Below are 16,288 nucleotides of genomic sequence, written 5' to 3' on the forward strand. Positions count from 1 at the left end.
CAAATTCAATAAAGATTGATGTGAAATTGTTTGTATTTGCACTAATTCAGCTACTTTTATGAAAAAGTTATAAGATGACCTGTCAAAATCGATACCAGAACTGAAGTGCTTCCCTGTAAAAGATCCTTGTCACTATGCTGAAAGTGTCTTTACAATCTTCAGAGTTACTGAAGAATGCTATTGACTTTGTAGTCCATTCTGGTGCACTGTTTCGTAACGCCCAGGAACTAAAATGCAAATATTTCTCATTTTGTGCTTTGCGTGGTATCAAAGAGAGAATCCTCCTAACTGTATCATTTAGTCAGTAGTTCTCAGTCTTAGAGGCTGTGGTTGCTATATTATCCATTTGGTGACCGTTTATAGATTTTCTGCTTAGTGATGATGCCAAAGGCAAGACATGTGATGATCTTTAGTCACATATTGATAGTAATGTGAAAAAGTGTAGTTTACTGCATGCTTAAGTTTTTAAAAGTTTAAAGGAAAGACAGTATCCCAACAGGTATGAATAGAAAGACAATTTATATTGCATGCACAAGGCATTACAACAGTCAGATTAAAGGAGACACTTATTCACAGGAGTTTGAAGTCCAAAAATGATCTTTAGTCTCTTAATATTCAATTCATATCAAGACAAATTCATGCCACAGGGAATATGTACAGCACGTGAATAGACAATTCAAATGACAACCGATAAAACTTGGTGCTCAATATATACAAGTGATAAGTGGCGACGCAAGTGAAATAGGTGAACAGCGATAAACGGCGCAAGGTGAGCAAGGTGAAATATATACACAGTGACTAGCTCAACAAGTGACCAACAGTCAACGACTTCATGTAATATAATTCGCAATTTTTTGGTTGGAGTCACAGCGGAATGCGCCTGTAATTTGCGCTGTGGAGTCGACGGCGTTTCGGTCCTTAGTGAATGCAGACCATCATCAGTACTGGGTTGTCTCGTTTGGAGTGCTGTAGGCAGGAAGAGCTCGAGTCCTCATCCGAGGATCTGGCACAGAGTGATCTTTGCCTCTAGATACTTAATCTTCTAGGACGGTCACAGGAGAGAAACTTCGTGGACCGTAATGCCGAGTGGACCGGAGGACCTGATCGATTACAGGAGCCTGTCACGTAGTAAATATGCGTCGGCTGTGACTCGGACGCTATCTGTTGGCCTCCTGACCCTTGGCTGGCTGCCGACGCGTATTTACTACGTGACAGGCTCCTGTAATCGATCAGGTCCTCCGGTCCACTCGGCATTACGGTCCACGAAGTTTCTCTCCTGTGACCGTCCTAGAAGATTAAGTATCTAGAGGCAAAGATCACTCCGTGCCAGATCCTCGGATGAGGACTCGAGCTCTTCCTGCCTACAGCACTCCAAACGAGACAACCCAGTACTGATGATGGTCTGCATTCACTAAGGACCGAAACGCCGTCGACTCCACAGCGCAAATTACAGGCGCATTCCGCTGTGACTCCAACCAAAAAATTGCGAATTATATTACATGAAGTCGTTGACTGTTAGTCACTTGTTGAGCTAGTCACTGTGTATATATTTCACCTTGCTCACCTTGCGCCGTTTATCGCTGTTCACCTATTTCACTTGCGTCGCCACTTATCACTTGTATATATTGAGCACCAAGTTTTATCGGTTGTCATTTGAATTGTCTATTCACGTGCTGTACATATTCCCTGTCGCATGAATTTGTCTTGATATGAATTGAATATTAAGAGACTAAAGATCATTTTTGGACTTCAAACTCCTGTGAATAAGTGTCTCCTTTTTCTGACCGTTGTAATGCCTTGTGCATGCAATATAAATTGTCTTTCTATTCATACCTGTTGGGATACTGTCTTTCCTTTAAACTTTTGAACCCCAATCCCGATTGGTTTATGGGTCACACTCCTGTTCTTATTTATAAGTTTTTAAAAGAACACATGACTGATGTAGTGGACATAATCAAAATACTAGAGTCTGAAAACACCTCTGTCTACCAAGTGTTTAGCATAATTGGTGTATATGTGAAACATCTCCTCGTGAGTAGGCTGGGCGACACTTTTAGTGACTTTGGCACTGCAACATGCTAGAATTCTTACCATTTGGTAAGCAAAGAAATGTTGAGGAGCAATTCAGGAAATTCTATTTTACAGTCAAAACAAAAAAAAAAGACAATTCTTATAATTAGAGTAATTAATTATGCAATTTGATATTGATATACTTACTTTCTCTTTTTTACAGCATGCGAAGATGTCTAAAGACAAATCTTCCCTACAAAGAAGGAATTTCCGGTCTATATGTTGCTTTGTCCCTCCTAAACATGGAAGAGTACAAAACAGAAAATCAGAAAATATTCCTGGCACTTCCACATATTTCTTTCAAAGATCATGCTATGTTCGTCTAATACGTGCTTGGTGTATTTGCAGATATTCTGGCATTGACAATATTTTGTATTTCTGAAGTATTTAATTTGCTGTAACCCACTAACGAGGTCTAACAAGGACGAAACCGGTCTGGGATTGCTTTTGGTCCCTTCCGAAAGAGGCTTCACCTGGCAAATCGGGTCAAAATGTCCCCATGAGCATCAGAGTCTGTACTGATATGCATAAGGCAAGCCTGTGTCTGGATTGTAACAGTGGGTGAAAATTGATGAGTTGGAATGCTACCCTGAGTAATTGCCAGTGGTTGGACTGTTTGCAAGTATTCTTCTCATCACCTTTTGTATGATTTGTATGATGCGATTGTTCTAATCCACACCATGCTATGGGCGCTACATCGGATAACCCCAATGTTCCTTCATCCCACGCATGCAAGGAAATTATATAACACTGCTCATACAGATTTTATATTGGGTACAGGTGGTATTGTCCCACATTCTTCCACTCTTTTCCATAGTGATCACGTCATCAGCTAAATACTTAAAAATACTCTTGCTCACAACTGGACCTCCCTCCTCTCCTTCTCATTAAAGGGATACTTTTCACTTTGTTGTTGTGTCTAGCCGTCTGGAAGTCTTCAGTAGTTCCTAGGCTATGAGATCTGTTTTTGTTAGCTTACAAGATAGCATTTGTCTCATCTCTAATGCAAAATATCCTGCTGATGATCCCATAACTATGGCAAAACCGGTCCTTGGTTGCTTGTGTTCTGGTTTAGAGAGGAAAAGGCCTGGCATTTCAGGCTGGACTGTTCCCATGAGGAGCAGGTTTAAGAGTGATTTGCATGTGGCTGATTCCAAACTGAGGGGACACGGTGAGCAAAGGAACAATGGGTTGGGATGCTACCCTTAGCGATTGCTAGTGGTTAGACAAATCTTTTCATCACCTTTAGCATGTTTCAAATGCGCTTTATTGCCTTTGCCAGCACTTGTTGTTCACTTCTGACATGGACTTTGTCCTAACCATTTAAACTCACGAGGTACACAGTCTACGTGACCAGGTGCATTTTTCTGTCAGAATGACAGCACATTGGACCCTTGCAGGTGGGGTGTACACCATCACAAGGCTCAGAAACAGTGCGAACCTCTGTGTCTTTGCCTAACTCAACAATTTGTTTAACAACAGTGCCCATTTTCTAACCCAGACCTTTGTTGTGTACAGGCTATCCTTGCACCTGATTTCATCAACTGCCTGTCTCTTCTAAATTCCCAGAGTCCTTTGGCTGCTGCATACATTTTCTGTCACAGCCAACGATACTCCAATGTCTTATCTACCCAGCTGTCTCTCCATCTAGACCTAAACACCGTGATGTTAACTCCATGGTAACCCCTCACCAAACGTACACTTTCCTCATGTTCTCAGCTCTTGTGGCCAATCAATAATCTGAGAGCACCAAGAAGCTGCTTGGTAACCCACTGAGCTTTATAAAAACTTAAAGTAATAATAAAGCAAACACTTACCTGTTAATAGACTAACGATGACTCCTACAATAATAACAATTAATGCTCCAATGGTGCTGAAGTAAAGATATGATATAGAATACCAATAATCTGCGATGGCAGGTCTGAAAAACACAAATAGTTGAAATATATTAGTTTGGTTGCCTTTCTAACACAAATATATTTTAATCCGTGTTCTTTTCACTTTACAAAGCAAATGTGTATTTACATGTGTGGCGAACACTCAAAATCTTTCAAGGCTGTGCTAATAGTCTCAATTTGTAATATGTTTGCTAACTTAGTTTACATACTATGTTTTCTTAAGTGACAACCTGAAGATAAATATATAGCACAACAAAATATAAAAATGTGAGGATGTTGCAAGTTCATCAGAGAATTAGCTAATGGCGTAAAAGATAGGAGTGATGTTGGAATGAAAAGAAATGAAAAGAAAAAGTAGCATTTCCTCGAGGGGTGCAGAGAGGAGAATGAGAAGAAAGATTTCTGGAAAATGGTGCTGATAAAAACCAGGTGGCTACTGTTACCTCATAATGTGTGTACGAGTCACATCAGTCACGAAAGATCCAACTTGTTCCTTTTGCATCATTGTCACCCAATTACATCAGTGAGCATGTCACTTGGCAGATTTTGGCACAACATATTTAATCCCTATTGTCCTACCAGATTTAGCTACGCAGCAGTGTCAAGTAAATTGCTGCTATAAAGTGGAAGTGAAACTAGAAGGCATCTAGTTTCATCCCTTTGAGGCACACATTTTTGTTGTCTTTCCCAATGGAAAAAAGACTTCCACTTTCCATTGGGAAAGACAACAAAAATGTGTGCCTCAAAGGGATGAAACTAGATGCCTTCTAGTTTCACTTCCACTTTATAATTCAAGACGCCGTTGGACCCTCGACGTCACCTTTAGGAGCACCATAAAATAACAACCAATCTTTTTCACAAATATTACTATAACAGCAGCTGTGCATCTATCCGATATCTAATTAAAGTAAATTGCTGCTGCCACACCCTTTTTGTCTGACACACGTTTCAGGGATTTATTTCTTATGCCACTACAGTTTGGCTCCGGAGAATGTAATTAAGGCTGATAGATCAAAAAAGATTGTATGGTTGCAGCAATTCAAAAAAATATTATTCAACATGGGCCTTCATTCCTTGTGGGACAACCCTTCATCTGCCACATCTCTGTCAGCAGCAACGTTAAAAGAACCTTACTGGCTGTGGGTCAGATATTGAGACTCAACAGGTGTTGGATTCAACCCTAAAAGGGAAATTCTTAAACCTTAAATTGTGTAGTTTTTGAAACTCTACTGGGTTGCCATCACTGTCCCTCTGGACAGGAAACTTTATTTCCGGCTTAGAGTCAGCACCCTCCCCATGAAATCATTCACAAATAAATGGGCCCCAAATAATGATGATTTATTGTGTCTGACCTGCAAGCGATACACAGAAACAACAGGTCATATCTTCTTTGTCTTCTCTGGTTATGTTACTCCTTGACAGAAATGGATTAAGCCATTTTGTAGACTATTGCAGACCCACAGCAGTTGTTCTGCACTTAGGATCCTTGGATTGTTAGAGCTAGATCTGCTAGACTGCTTTAAGGAATGCCAGTGTATTGTATTTATCATTTGATCTTTTTCACACCCTAAAAGTATTCCTTTGTGTCATTTTCCTAGAGTAGGCTCTTAGCAGGATTTTAAAAAATGATTGTGTTTTGTCTAATTTATATCGTCTGCCTGATATTTTGTAATTCTCTGTGGATTGTTATTAAATTATGTCCATTTATATTTTATACCTATTTTTGGGGGTGCCAAATGCAATGTTCTTAAGTTTAATGAATTTCACTCATGTATGCTGCAAGGCCTCAGCTCTCACAATTGATTTAATAGTATTTTTATTATTAATCCTGTCTGTTGATGTACGTGTCTGTTTTTATGGGCTTTTATGACTAATCGTCAAATAAACCTCATTGAAATTAAAATTTCTTATACCTTAAGGCTTATGTTGCATCTCAATGACCAGGCTCAACAAGGATGGAAACTATCTGAGATTGTTAGTGTTCCCTGTAGCCCAGCACTTACTGGAATATATATTTTACGATAAGGTCACAAACTACTTGCATATGATTAGAGCCTGCCTGTAATGGTCAACAAAAATGAAAAGGAACATAAAATTGTATGATTAATTCTGCTCAATTAGCAGCATTACAACAAATTCCATGTGATGTTCTGTCCCCAAACATTAGTGATTAAATATCCAATAAATTTCCTCAGGAGTCTTGTTCATCAGTTTCAATCCACTTTTATTCATTATTACAATTGCACATCAGCCCAGCCAACGCGTTTCGTCCTTGCTGACTTCATCAGGGTTAGGTTATTGCTCAATTCCTAATACTGCTTGGTATGCAAAATAAATTTAAAAAAAACTATGTCCAGTGAAAGTTCCAGATAGTAGGTTCGGTGGTATAGTACCCCCTGTTCAATCTTAATCATTCCAGTTAAAGTTCTTGCACCCGACATAGAATTTGTTGTTAAGCTGCTAATTGAGCGGAATTGATCATACAATTTAATGCTCCTTTTAATTTATTTTGGTCTTTGAATGTTGGCGATCCCTGAGCAGTGGGGTCACGTGAAGTTGAGCATAGATCAGATACATATTAACACTACTATACACCAGTGCGACGTCCTATGGCCCGCACTGATATTGTGTCTTATTTGTAGACCTGCCTGTAATGGTACAAATAAGCTTAAAAACGATGAACTGAAATTACAGTGGCCAAGCTTATTCAGCATTTCATCTATCATTTTTGTGCAGTCTAATTGTGTCTGGAACTTCTCTGAAACAGCTACTGTTGAAAGGATGTTACAGTTAAAATCCAAATTGTAACCATTTAAATCTCCCAGTTATGGTTAGTTTTGTAACCAGTAGCGCTCATGACTTCACAGATGACATCATAGGTTTGCATCACAAATATGCACTTGTACTGATTTGCCAACTTCCACCTAAACGTAATACTCCTGACTTCCTTAAAAATGTGTGTTACTATTTTTTATGATTGACTCCAGATTTTGTAAAAAAAAGAATTTATTCAAATGTCCACTTTTTAGCAAATTAATATTTGTTTGCTACTTTTCTTTTTTATGTGCCCAATGGATATGGCCTAGTATTTCTCCTTAGATTCAGTTTATCAGTGTTTAAAACCGGAATCACTTTCATGTTCTCAAACACAATTTGCCATCTTCTGCACCTCGATGGTAGTGCTACACAGCTCACTTTTCCATGAGCAGTTTCAAAATCTGAAATCTACACCATGTTTTACAAACATCCACGTTTAAATCTCTAGCTTTCAATATCAGGAGAACATGCTAATAAATCAAGGATCAAGCTGCTATGTCCATCTGAAGCCCACAAAGTCAGACTTCCTACGTGCCGTCGGTGACAGCAAAGAACAAGAATCTGTGATTAATCTTAACAGCTCCTCTCCGTGTCTCCCCGACAATACTAAATCCCTGGGTTTCTAACTAGACACCAAACTTACTTTGAGAACCTGCATTGCCCACCTATCAGTGCTTAACTTGAGCCGGCAGTTTGCGGTGCTCTGCACTGACAATTATGACTGTCTGCCACACAGTGGTTCTGTCAGTCAAATTTAGAAATAAGCACAAGAGTTGTTTATTTATTCAATACATAATTACAAAAATACTAATACCACCCAGGCTGTTTTTATAGCTTTGGTGGCCTGTGATTGTCACACTTTTAAGAGTGTGATGATTAGTATTGTGTTGGTGCTGTCATTGGCAGCTCTGGCAGGGGCAACAGGTTGTGCAAGCTGCAGTGGCATCCTGACGAGGGCCCTGGCACTTATCTTTACAAATTAAGCACTGTAAAAACAACTTTATGGAAACAGGTTCAAATTCTTAGCATTTAGAACTTTTGCCCCAGCATTGATCCTGTGTTATCTCAACAAGACCAATGTTCTGCTCATCGGCATCCCTGAGCTAACTCTCCTCTGCAGTTGGCCTAAGCAAGGATTATTGCACAACCACCATCAAAGAATTCCATCAATTCCCTTTGCCAGCTTCAGCACAACCAAGGCCTAGTGTGCTACCTATAGCCAAGACAATTTAAACACAAAACCATACCAGGGAAAAATAACAGGGCAGGACAGATTAGGATCTTCAGCTAAGAATGTTTGGGCAACACCCACGGCAGCAGCAATGAGAACCTTCAGATCGATAATCGCAGAAAGAACAAGACAGAACATTAAGGGGTCCATTAAGATATCCTTCCGGTGCATGGGACCACCCGCCATAAGGGCTGGGGTCCCATCCTACAGATTAGGATGTGCCCGCCACAGTGGCGGGCGCTTCCTGCATTTTTAGCATTGCGGCGGGCGGTGCTGAAAGCACCGCCCGCCGTAATGCTAAAAATGCACATTGTGCATTTCAATGCACAACATGACAGGCACCGCAAGGTGCCTGTCATGTTGTGCATTGACATGCAGGGGGTACCATAGGTACCCCCCATGTGCACCCCTCACCCCCCCGGAGTCCCTGGGGGCCCGCAACGGGCCCCCGCAGGGGGACTCCGCATGTCTTTCCGCGGCGACATTGCCGCCACGGAAAGGCATTGAAAAATGCCCATCATAATATGGCTGGCGGTGTCTGATAGACACCGCCACCATATTATTCCTTTTCTGCCCCGGCCGCAAGGCGACTGGGGCGGAAAAGCGGCGGGCGGTCTTTCCATCCGCCGAGGTCCCCCCCGCCATACTAATATGGTGGGGGGGAACGAGTGTGGATGTCGGGCGGATTACCCCCGCCAGGCTGGCGGTGGCTACCGTCAGCCTGGCGGGGGCAATCCGCCCGACCTCATAATGGGCCCCTAAGTGTTCTAATTTGAATCAAGCATCTGCAATGGCTAGCATAATCTGATCTGTCAGAGTCCTTCCTTTCTCCACATCTGTAAAGGGTGGGAGGACACTCATCATACAAAGATGCCCAATTCCTGGACTACCACTGAAGAGTATTTACTACCCCCAATGCTTCATCTCAGTTAGAGTTGCCTCAGTGGCATAATGCAAAATAATGCCCCCCTGTAGAATGTGAAGTGGGACCAGTAGTCTCCCAGATCACACAGATATTCATTGGTCTTGGGCTCAATGTGGGGAGCCCTGAAGAGTTGGTTAAAGAATTTGGGGCCCCCACACCACAGGGGCTACGGGCCTCTGTTACTTCCCTGAGTTGTCCCCACCTCCCTATTACAATGATGTGCAATTCATTCTCCACACAGCACCCCTCTACTTGCCCTATATCCTCCCCAATTGCATTTACTCCCAGTTATACATTCCTCCCTTTGTTCACCACTCCATTGCTTTCTAGGTAGTTGTGTGCTCTTTTAAATTGCATGTGCACATTCCTAAAAGAGGAAATCAGTCCGTTGAGCTTTGGAAAAAAATATTAAAACTCTTCTTTTAGGAAAGATGCGAATTCTGCAGAATCATATTCACTACCCTCAACAACATACACATTTACAACATTCATTCTGGAGCTGGCTTACCCCTGACATGCAGTACTATACAACGTGATAACATAGCCTTTCACTGTCAGTTGATTGACATACCTTTCAATAGCTTCCGTTTGCATCAACGTTGTAAATGTTGTTGGTGTTATTGTTGTTGATGTCCAGTTGTTAGATGTGTTCCAGTTGGAATTCATATCATAAAGGCTAAAGTTACAGCCAGCAGTTGAGAGATTCAGTGGTAAACGTCGCTCAGGCAGTGGAGGATAAATCTGACTTCCAATTCCAGCCCATAGTGAAATACCAAATCCAGTGATAAGACCCACAATAGCACCCTGAGGAAGAAAACATATAAGTGAATGGGGTGATTCTAACTTCATAATTTAATCAATTGTAGGTGGCTCAGACTGAAAGAAATGGCATGAGATGAGGCATTAGTGCCCTTCACACTTTCCTGTTCAATGTGTAAAAATGGGGAAGGAGGTAATATTTGGCACCTATCGGTTTGTGGTTAAATTGGGCCACTTTTTCCTACATAACTGACCTGAGATGTAGTTGTACAACATGGGCATTGTTAGAAATGGGGGTCTCTAGTTGGCAGAGTTAGGTACCACTGTCCAAATAGGGACCCTTGCTTCTAGTCAGGGCAAGGAGGAAACCCTCTGAGATAACCCCTGCTCACCCTCTAGGTAGCTCAGCACGAGCAGTCTAGGCTAACCAGAGGCAATGTGTAAAGTATTTGTACCAACACTCACAGTAACACAGTGAAAACACCACAAACTGACTCCACAACAGTTTAGAAAAATAAAGGTATTTAATCTAAACTACACAAGACCAAAACGACCAAAATCCAACATACACAGTTCAAGAATATGGTTTCAAAAGAGTTCTTAAGGTTGCGATAAAAATTCTTCAGGTTGCGATAAAATTCTTTAGGTTGCGATCAAATAATCCACAGTTACGTCAAAAGTTCACAGTTGCATCACGTTTAGCTCACAGTACCTTTAGTTGCGACAAAGTTTCAAAAGCAGAAGCTGGTGCGGTGGAAAACAAGCGATGCGTTGCTCCTGAGACCCTGGGGAGGCGTTTGCGACAGCCCCGCTGCAGCAGCGGGCGTGTTGTGACGAATCCGGTTTGTATGGGGAGGAAGGCCACTTGTATGGATTCCGGTGCGTAGGTTCCGCAGGAAGTTTGTTCTCGCAAAGGCACGATGCGACAATCTTTGGAGGTGCGGCGATCTCCGGGGCGACGATGCGCGGACCAGTGGTGATCTTCTCTCTCGCAGCTCCTCGATGCGTTGGCTTCGGCGATGAGTCTTGCAGCGACGTGATGCAGTCCGCAAGCAAGCGGTGCGGTGATCTCACTCAGCGACGACAGGCTCTGCCACGACACTCAAAGTGGTGTTAGATTTCCCGCACCGATCTGGTGCGTCCCTCAAACGAAGGATGCGGCGGCTCTGACAGCGGCAACTGGCGCTGCGATGATCTCGACCTTCGTAGTGGCGGGAATTTCCTCGCACTGTCGGGGATGCGCTCCGCAGCGAGCGATGCGATAACTTTTCTGTAGCAAAGTCTCTCAAGCTTAGTTTCCAGCTTCCCAACACAGGTACAACTTCCAGAGGCACCACACATGGGCCAAGCACTCCAGGAAGGACAGAACTCTGTCAGTAGAGCTCAGGGGAGGCTGGGGGTGAAGTCCTTTTGTTCCTAGGACTTCAGAACAGGGAGCCAGCTCTTCTCAGGCTCTTGGAGATTCCTTCAAGCAAGGGGACACACCACAAAGCAAAGTCCTTCCCCTCTCCTTGGCAGCAAAGCAACAGCAGGGCAATCCAGCAGAGCAACAGCTGGACAATCTTCCTTCTTCAGTTTCAGCTTTCTCCTTGGCAGAGGTACCTTCTTGATTCCAGGATGATCTGATTTCCTGTTGTCAGCGTTCCTGTAGTTATACCCCAAAAAGTCTTTGATCCCTTTGTGCAGGTGGGCTCTGAGCCCGGTCTGAACCAGTTCTGCGTGTTGCTTGAGCACTTTGTTATCCTGGCTTCTCCTTTCCTTTCAGAGTGAGGGGCAGGGTCGTCAGCCGCCAAGCAGGAGGTGGAGCCAGCATTGTGGAAGGCAGGCACAGCCCTATTCAGGCCCAGGTGCTATCTCCTCCACCACTCAAGTTGCAAATGCAGTCATTCAGCCTAGGGCTGACTCAGCCAGCCTCCTGGGGAATCCCCAGCCCCTGTCACTCTCAAACCAGACAGTCAATACACAAACAGGCCAAGGCACACAGAAGGGTCAGACAAGAGAACAGCAACTTTCTAAAAGTGCTGTTCTCAAACACAGGATTTAAAAACAACCTTTCCTAAAAGATGTGTTATTAAATTCTGAGTTCAGGGATACTAGACTCTTATGTCCTATCTTGTTCCTATGAGAAGAAATGCTGGAAATTCCTTAGACACTCACTCTCCTCTGACTTTGAAAAAGGTCAGATATAAGAAGTGGATTGAAAAAAACTGTTTCCATGTTTAGGGAAGGCCACAAGCAGCTAGGGGCTAATTAGCGGGTCCCAACTGTTCAGATATAAAAAAACATACCAGAAGTCAGAGGACATTCTGAGTAAACATGTCAACAAATGTGTTTACATTCCTAAACTTTCAATGCTACAATAGGCGTATTGTAACAAAGAGACGTGGTCCCCATACATTCTCTCTCTCACTCTCTCTCTCTTTTACACACACACACGCACACACATGCACGTACGCAAGCACACACGCGCACACACACCAGCTAGTTTTTATCAGAGAATGTTTTATTTCTGACACCTTGTTAATGTCTCTTGTAACTCTCATCGTGCCTAATGGGATCATTGAGAATCTTTCTATCTGAATGCTAGGGCATCAGTTTGTCACAGGGTTTCAGTAACAACAAGGTAGTATTATTTATGGGCATGTGATGTAATGTACCAAGGGAGCTTATTCTCAGTAACTGAGGATGTGTCATCAACATTGTATGAAAGTGTGATATCTCAGATTCTGAAACTGAATCTATACAGCCTCTCGCCTCTCTGTCTTTTTCTCTCTCCTATCAGTTTAACTACTTTATTTTTTTTAGTTCAAATATTTTTTTGTATTTGGATAAAAAGAAATACAGTTTCAAAGCCACAATGATACATAAATACCCCAAAATAGATGCATACAAGTAAAAATGTAAAAAGTAAAAAAGAGTTACATGACAAACAGAACCTGAACTAGGATGATAATGATTTCAAGTTATCATATAAAATGACCATCTACATATCATGACAGAGAGCAGGTGTTTCAAAGTCATCAAATAGTAAATATCATCCCAAGGAAAGGGGTCAGATGAAAAACCACCATATAGTGCAGTAAAGTATGGTAAAATGTGTATCGCTTCGTAAATAGAGTTTAACTCCGGTCTTTTAACTGAATAAATTCAACTGGCAGTAAGATTCTGAAATGGCTCTGACTGGCCATCCGATCAGATTACAGTGATAAAAGCTATGCGACAGCAGGGCTTTCATCTCAGTGCCAGTCCCCTAACTGATGTCTCTAAATTGCACACTGACACAGCATACGGACATCCATGTATAATTCACCATGAAACACACACACTTCTCTGTAGCTGATATAGAGCAAGCCGAGAATAAGCATATGGAAAAATCTTAGGTAGTATGGTTGCACCTGAAACGTACCATTACCATATGAAAAGGCTCCACCTGTAACGTGATCTAATGTAACCCCATATGTGGACAGATGAGAGCACGCTTATTGGTCATTAGTGTGTTTAACGCACCCTGCTTCCTTTCGCTGATGATTCTCTGAGTGCCAGAGATGAATCAACATTAGATTGGACAGAGTGATCATTCATAAGAGAGTGACTGAAAATTTGTATTTTGAGGTTGTGCCTTAGCGTGTGGTGATGCATCTCTGCGAGAGGAGGTCATTCTCTGAAAGCTATTCTTATATACCTGTCTCTAATACAATCCCTACCTGTCCATCCCTTAAAGGTTCCTGGTGCTGGTTTATCTTCTACTTTGTCTCAACAAAAAGAGAGAAAGGGTTTTTAGGGCACTCTTAGTCCCCAAGCAATATACAAGTAATCAAAAGAAGAGTGACCAATACAGGTAAGGTGTATAAAAAGAGAGAGACGGGTGTCGCACGTGAAGTCTGAGGCCAGTTGTTAGTGATCCGGTGGTAGGACCAAAATTCAAGAAAAAACGCACTATTTTTTCAGGAAACCCTCACTCACCCTAGTGGTGACATGCTTCATCATCGGGTCCACCGGGAGAGATCGAGTACCTCCCCGGTGTGCTGCGACGCCAGGAGACTGCGGAGCAGGTTCTTGTGAAGATGAAGTGTGAAAAATTATAAGGTTTAAAAATGTCAAAGGTTGTACCAAAAAAACTTTATTCACTGGTTAACCTGACATATTAAAAATAAGATATGTGAAGGGAAACTAGCCAATTACTTTATACTGGTGTTTACCCTGTAAAGAAGGTCAACATGTTTCTGCCCATTTATGTGTGTAAATTTACTGGGCTTTCATCAGGACCGGTAAGGGAGTGTGCCAATGACAGGAGGGGCACGCTAAGGCCCGCCTTGCCAATGGTCGTGAAAGTTAAAAATAGCACTATGTGTAAAATTGGTGCACAAAGAAAAAGAAAAACAAACTCATAAGTAGTGGGGGTTTTACCTCTTTTGTGAGGAACCTAGGAGTCTGTAGGAAAAATTGACAGACAGACAAACACAAACATAAACACAGAAATATCGAGTCATTGGATTGTGCATATGTACAGTGGCCATAAAGGGTGACTTTGTGGCTCGACACGTGCTTGCATACATATCAAGGGCCGTGGCCGGTATGCCTTGGTTGCGCAGTTGAAATCATGCCATAATCCGAGGTGGAGGGACCTCAACTAACGCCGATTCAAACTGTTCAGCGCAGACTGTTGCATATATGTGGTATAGCAGCAGTGGCTCAAAGAGCAGACTAGACCATTATAAGTCTGTTTGTGAGGAAATACAAGATATATCTTGTTACCTATAGTGGGGTGTCAGGGATTGGACCCCGAAGGAAGACAATGCGAGGAAACAGTGTCCCGGTGCCAAAGCGCCGTGACACTGCTGGCCGTGGTATATATATTACCCAAGCACACAATCATTCGATACAGAGTATAGGATAAATGTCCTTACTTGTAAAGAAATAGATCCACGCCCCATAGAACACAGGAGGGGGGTGGGAGCGACAATGGCACACCCTGTAATTAAGGGAAAAAGGGAAACAAATACACACAGAGGAGGATTTTAGAACTGGCAGAATTCCAAGCATTCTACTTATCTGGTTAGAATGGAGTCTTCACAGAAAGGTCTCTTACGCCCGCAACGCTCGGCACCCGCTCGGCACCTAGCTTCACCCTCGCTGGATCTCGTGGATCCATTGCGGTGGGCGAGCGAGGCGTATGTAGGGCGGTGGCTGGGAGTGAACCAATCAGGCGCCTAGGTTGGAAACGAGGCTTGGAGCACAAGGGACGCTGAGCCAATGAGGAAGTAAGGGGCTCGCGTCGGTCGCGTGGTCTCGCGAGAGAATTAGGAAACGAGGCTTGCAGTGACACGCAAGCCTCGAGTTTGAGAAGGGCGGGACCGCCTGGTTATTAAGGGCGTCCGGTGGACTCATGGGTAATTTCGAAAGCGAGGCTTGTGTGAGACACGCAAGCCTCGAGTTGGAAAAGGGGCGGAATTCGCCTTGTTTTGTTTACATCGGAGGGTGGGAGAAGCGATAGCCAAATCGCGTCTGGATTGGCTGGGGTGACAGGGAGGCTTGAAACTCAAGCTCTGGTGGAACACAAGCTTAAATTACAGTGTGGCTGGGATATGTATGATGCGGTATGCGCAACGCCCAGCCAAAGTTACCAAATTTCCAAAGGGGATGAATAAAACCACATAAGTCTGAATAGAGTAAGTAACATGGTTATAGACATGGTTATAGACATGAGGATGTTTTCAAGTGAGTCCAAAATGCCCTGGATGTGAAAAAGCCCCTTGACATGTGTGGTCATGGTATCTGCATTCAAGAGGAAAGGTAGAAGTTTAATGTTTCAGGACACTGGTCCACGGAATCTGATCATTAAGCCCATTTATATGGGTGCTGAGGCGATAGACCCAGCGTTGCTCTTTTTCGAATAGAATATTTTCTCTGTTTTTCATACAGTTGACCTGTTCGATCACTGTCCATGTCATATCATTTGGAGTGTGATTGGTTTGCAGGAAGTGCTCACTGAGTTTGGTGGTGATTTTTTTGCATCTAATGTTGCTGCGGTGTTCCCCGATGCGTGTCTTGACCTTCCTGGTGGTCATCCCTACGTAACGTTTCGCACAGGGACATGTGATCAAGTATATTACGTTTGTTGAATTACAGTTAGTGTGGGATTTTTGTGTCCACACTTTTCCTGGTTCCAAATTGAGTTGTTTTGAGTGAGTGGTCAGGTGACAGACACTACAGTCTGTACATGGAAAATGGCCTGTGATTGGGGGAAGGTGCCAAGCGTCAGTGACAGACCTGATTGCTGTGTTTGCACTGGGGGTTGTTAATGGTCTTGTATGCACCAAGGCATCTTTGATGCTTCTGCCTTTTTTAAAAGAAAAAAGCGGTTTTTCCCAGTTGCTGAAATTGCTGCTGATAGTTCTCCAATTTTTATTGATGGATTTTTTCACTGTGTCTGAGAGGGTGCTATAGGTGGTTACACATGTCAGTGGTATTTCCGTGGTTGTCCTTATATTGTCCTCTAGTAATCCCTCTCGAGGTTGGTTTCGTGCTCTGGTTTGGCTTTTTTTCAATATTCCTTTAGGGTACCCTCTTTGTGTTAGTTTGTTTGTT

The 16,288-nt window shown here is 42.9% G+C and overlaps 1 protein-coding gene across 1 annotated transcript in view; it reads right to left on the minus strand.

Annotated features, from left to right (window-relative positions):
- Positions 1-16,288, minus strand: part of LOC144821562 (sodium-coupled monocarboxylate transporter 1-like) — a 310,280-nt gene that overhangs the window by 15,932 nt on the left and 278,060 nt on the right. Inside the window, exons 12-14 of the mRNA XM_078678751.1 lie at positions 9,513-9,745; positions 3,888-3,991; positions 2,218-2,306 (exon numbers count right to left, since the gene is read on the minus strand). Of these exons, the coding sequence (XP_078534877.1) occupies positions 2,218-2,306; positions 3,888-3,991; positions 9,513-9,745 (426 nt within the window). The remainder of the gene's footprint in view (positions 1-2,217; positions 2,307-3,887; positions 3,992-9,512; positions 9,746-16,288) is intronic.

Source organism: Lissotriton helveticus, chromosome 1_1 (assembly GCF_964261635.1).
Source record: "Lissotriton helveticus chromosome 1_1, aLisHel1.1, whole genome shotgun sequence".
Taxonomy (NCBI): domain Eukaryota; kingdom Metazoa; phylum Chordata; class Amphibia; order Caudata; family Salamandridae; genus Lissotriton; species Lissotriton helveticus.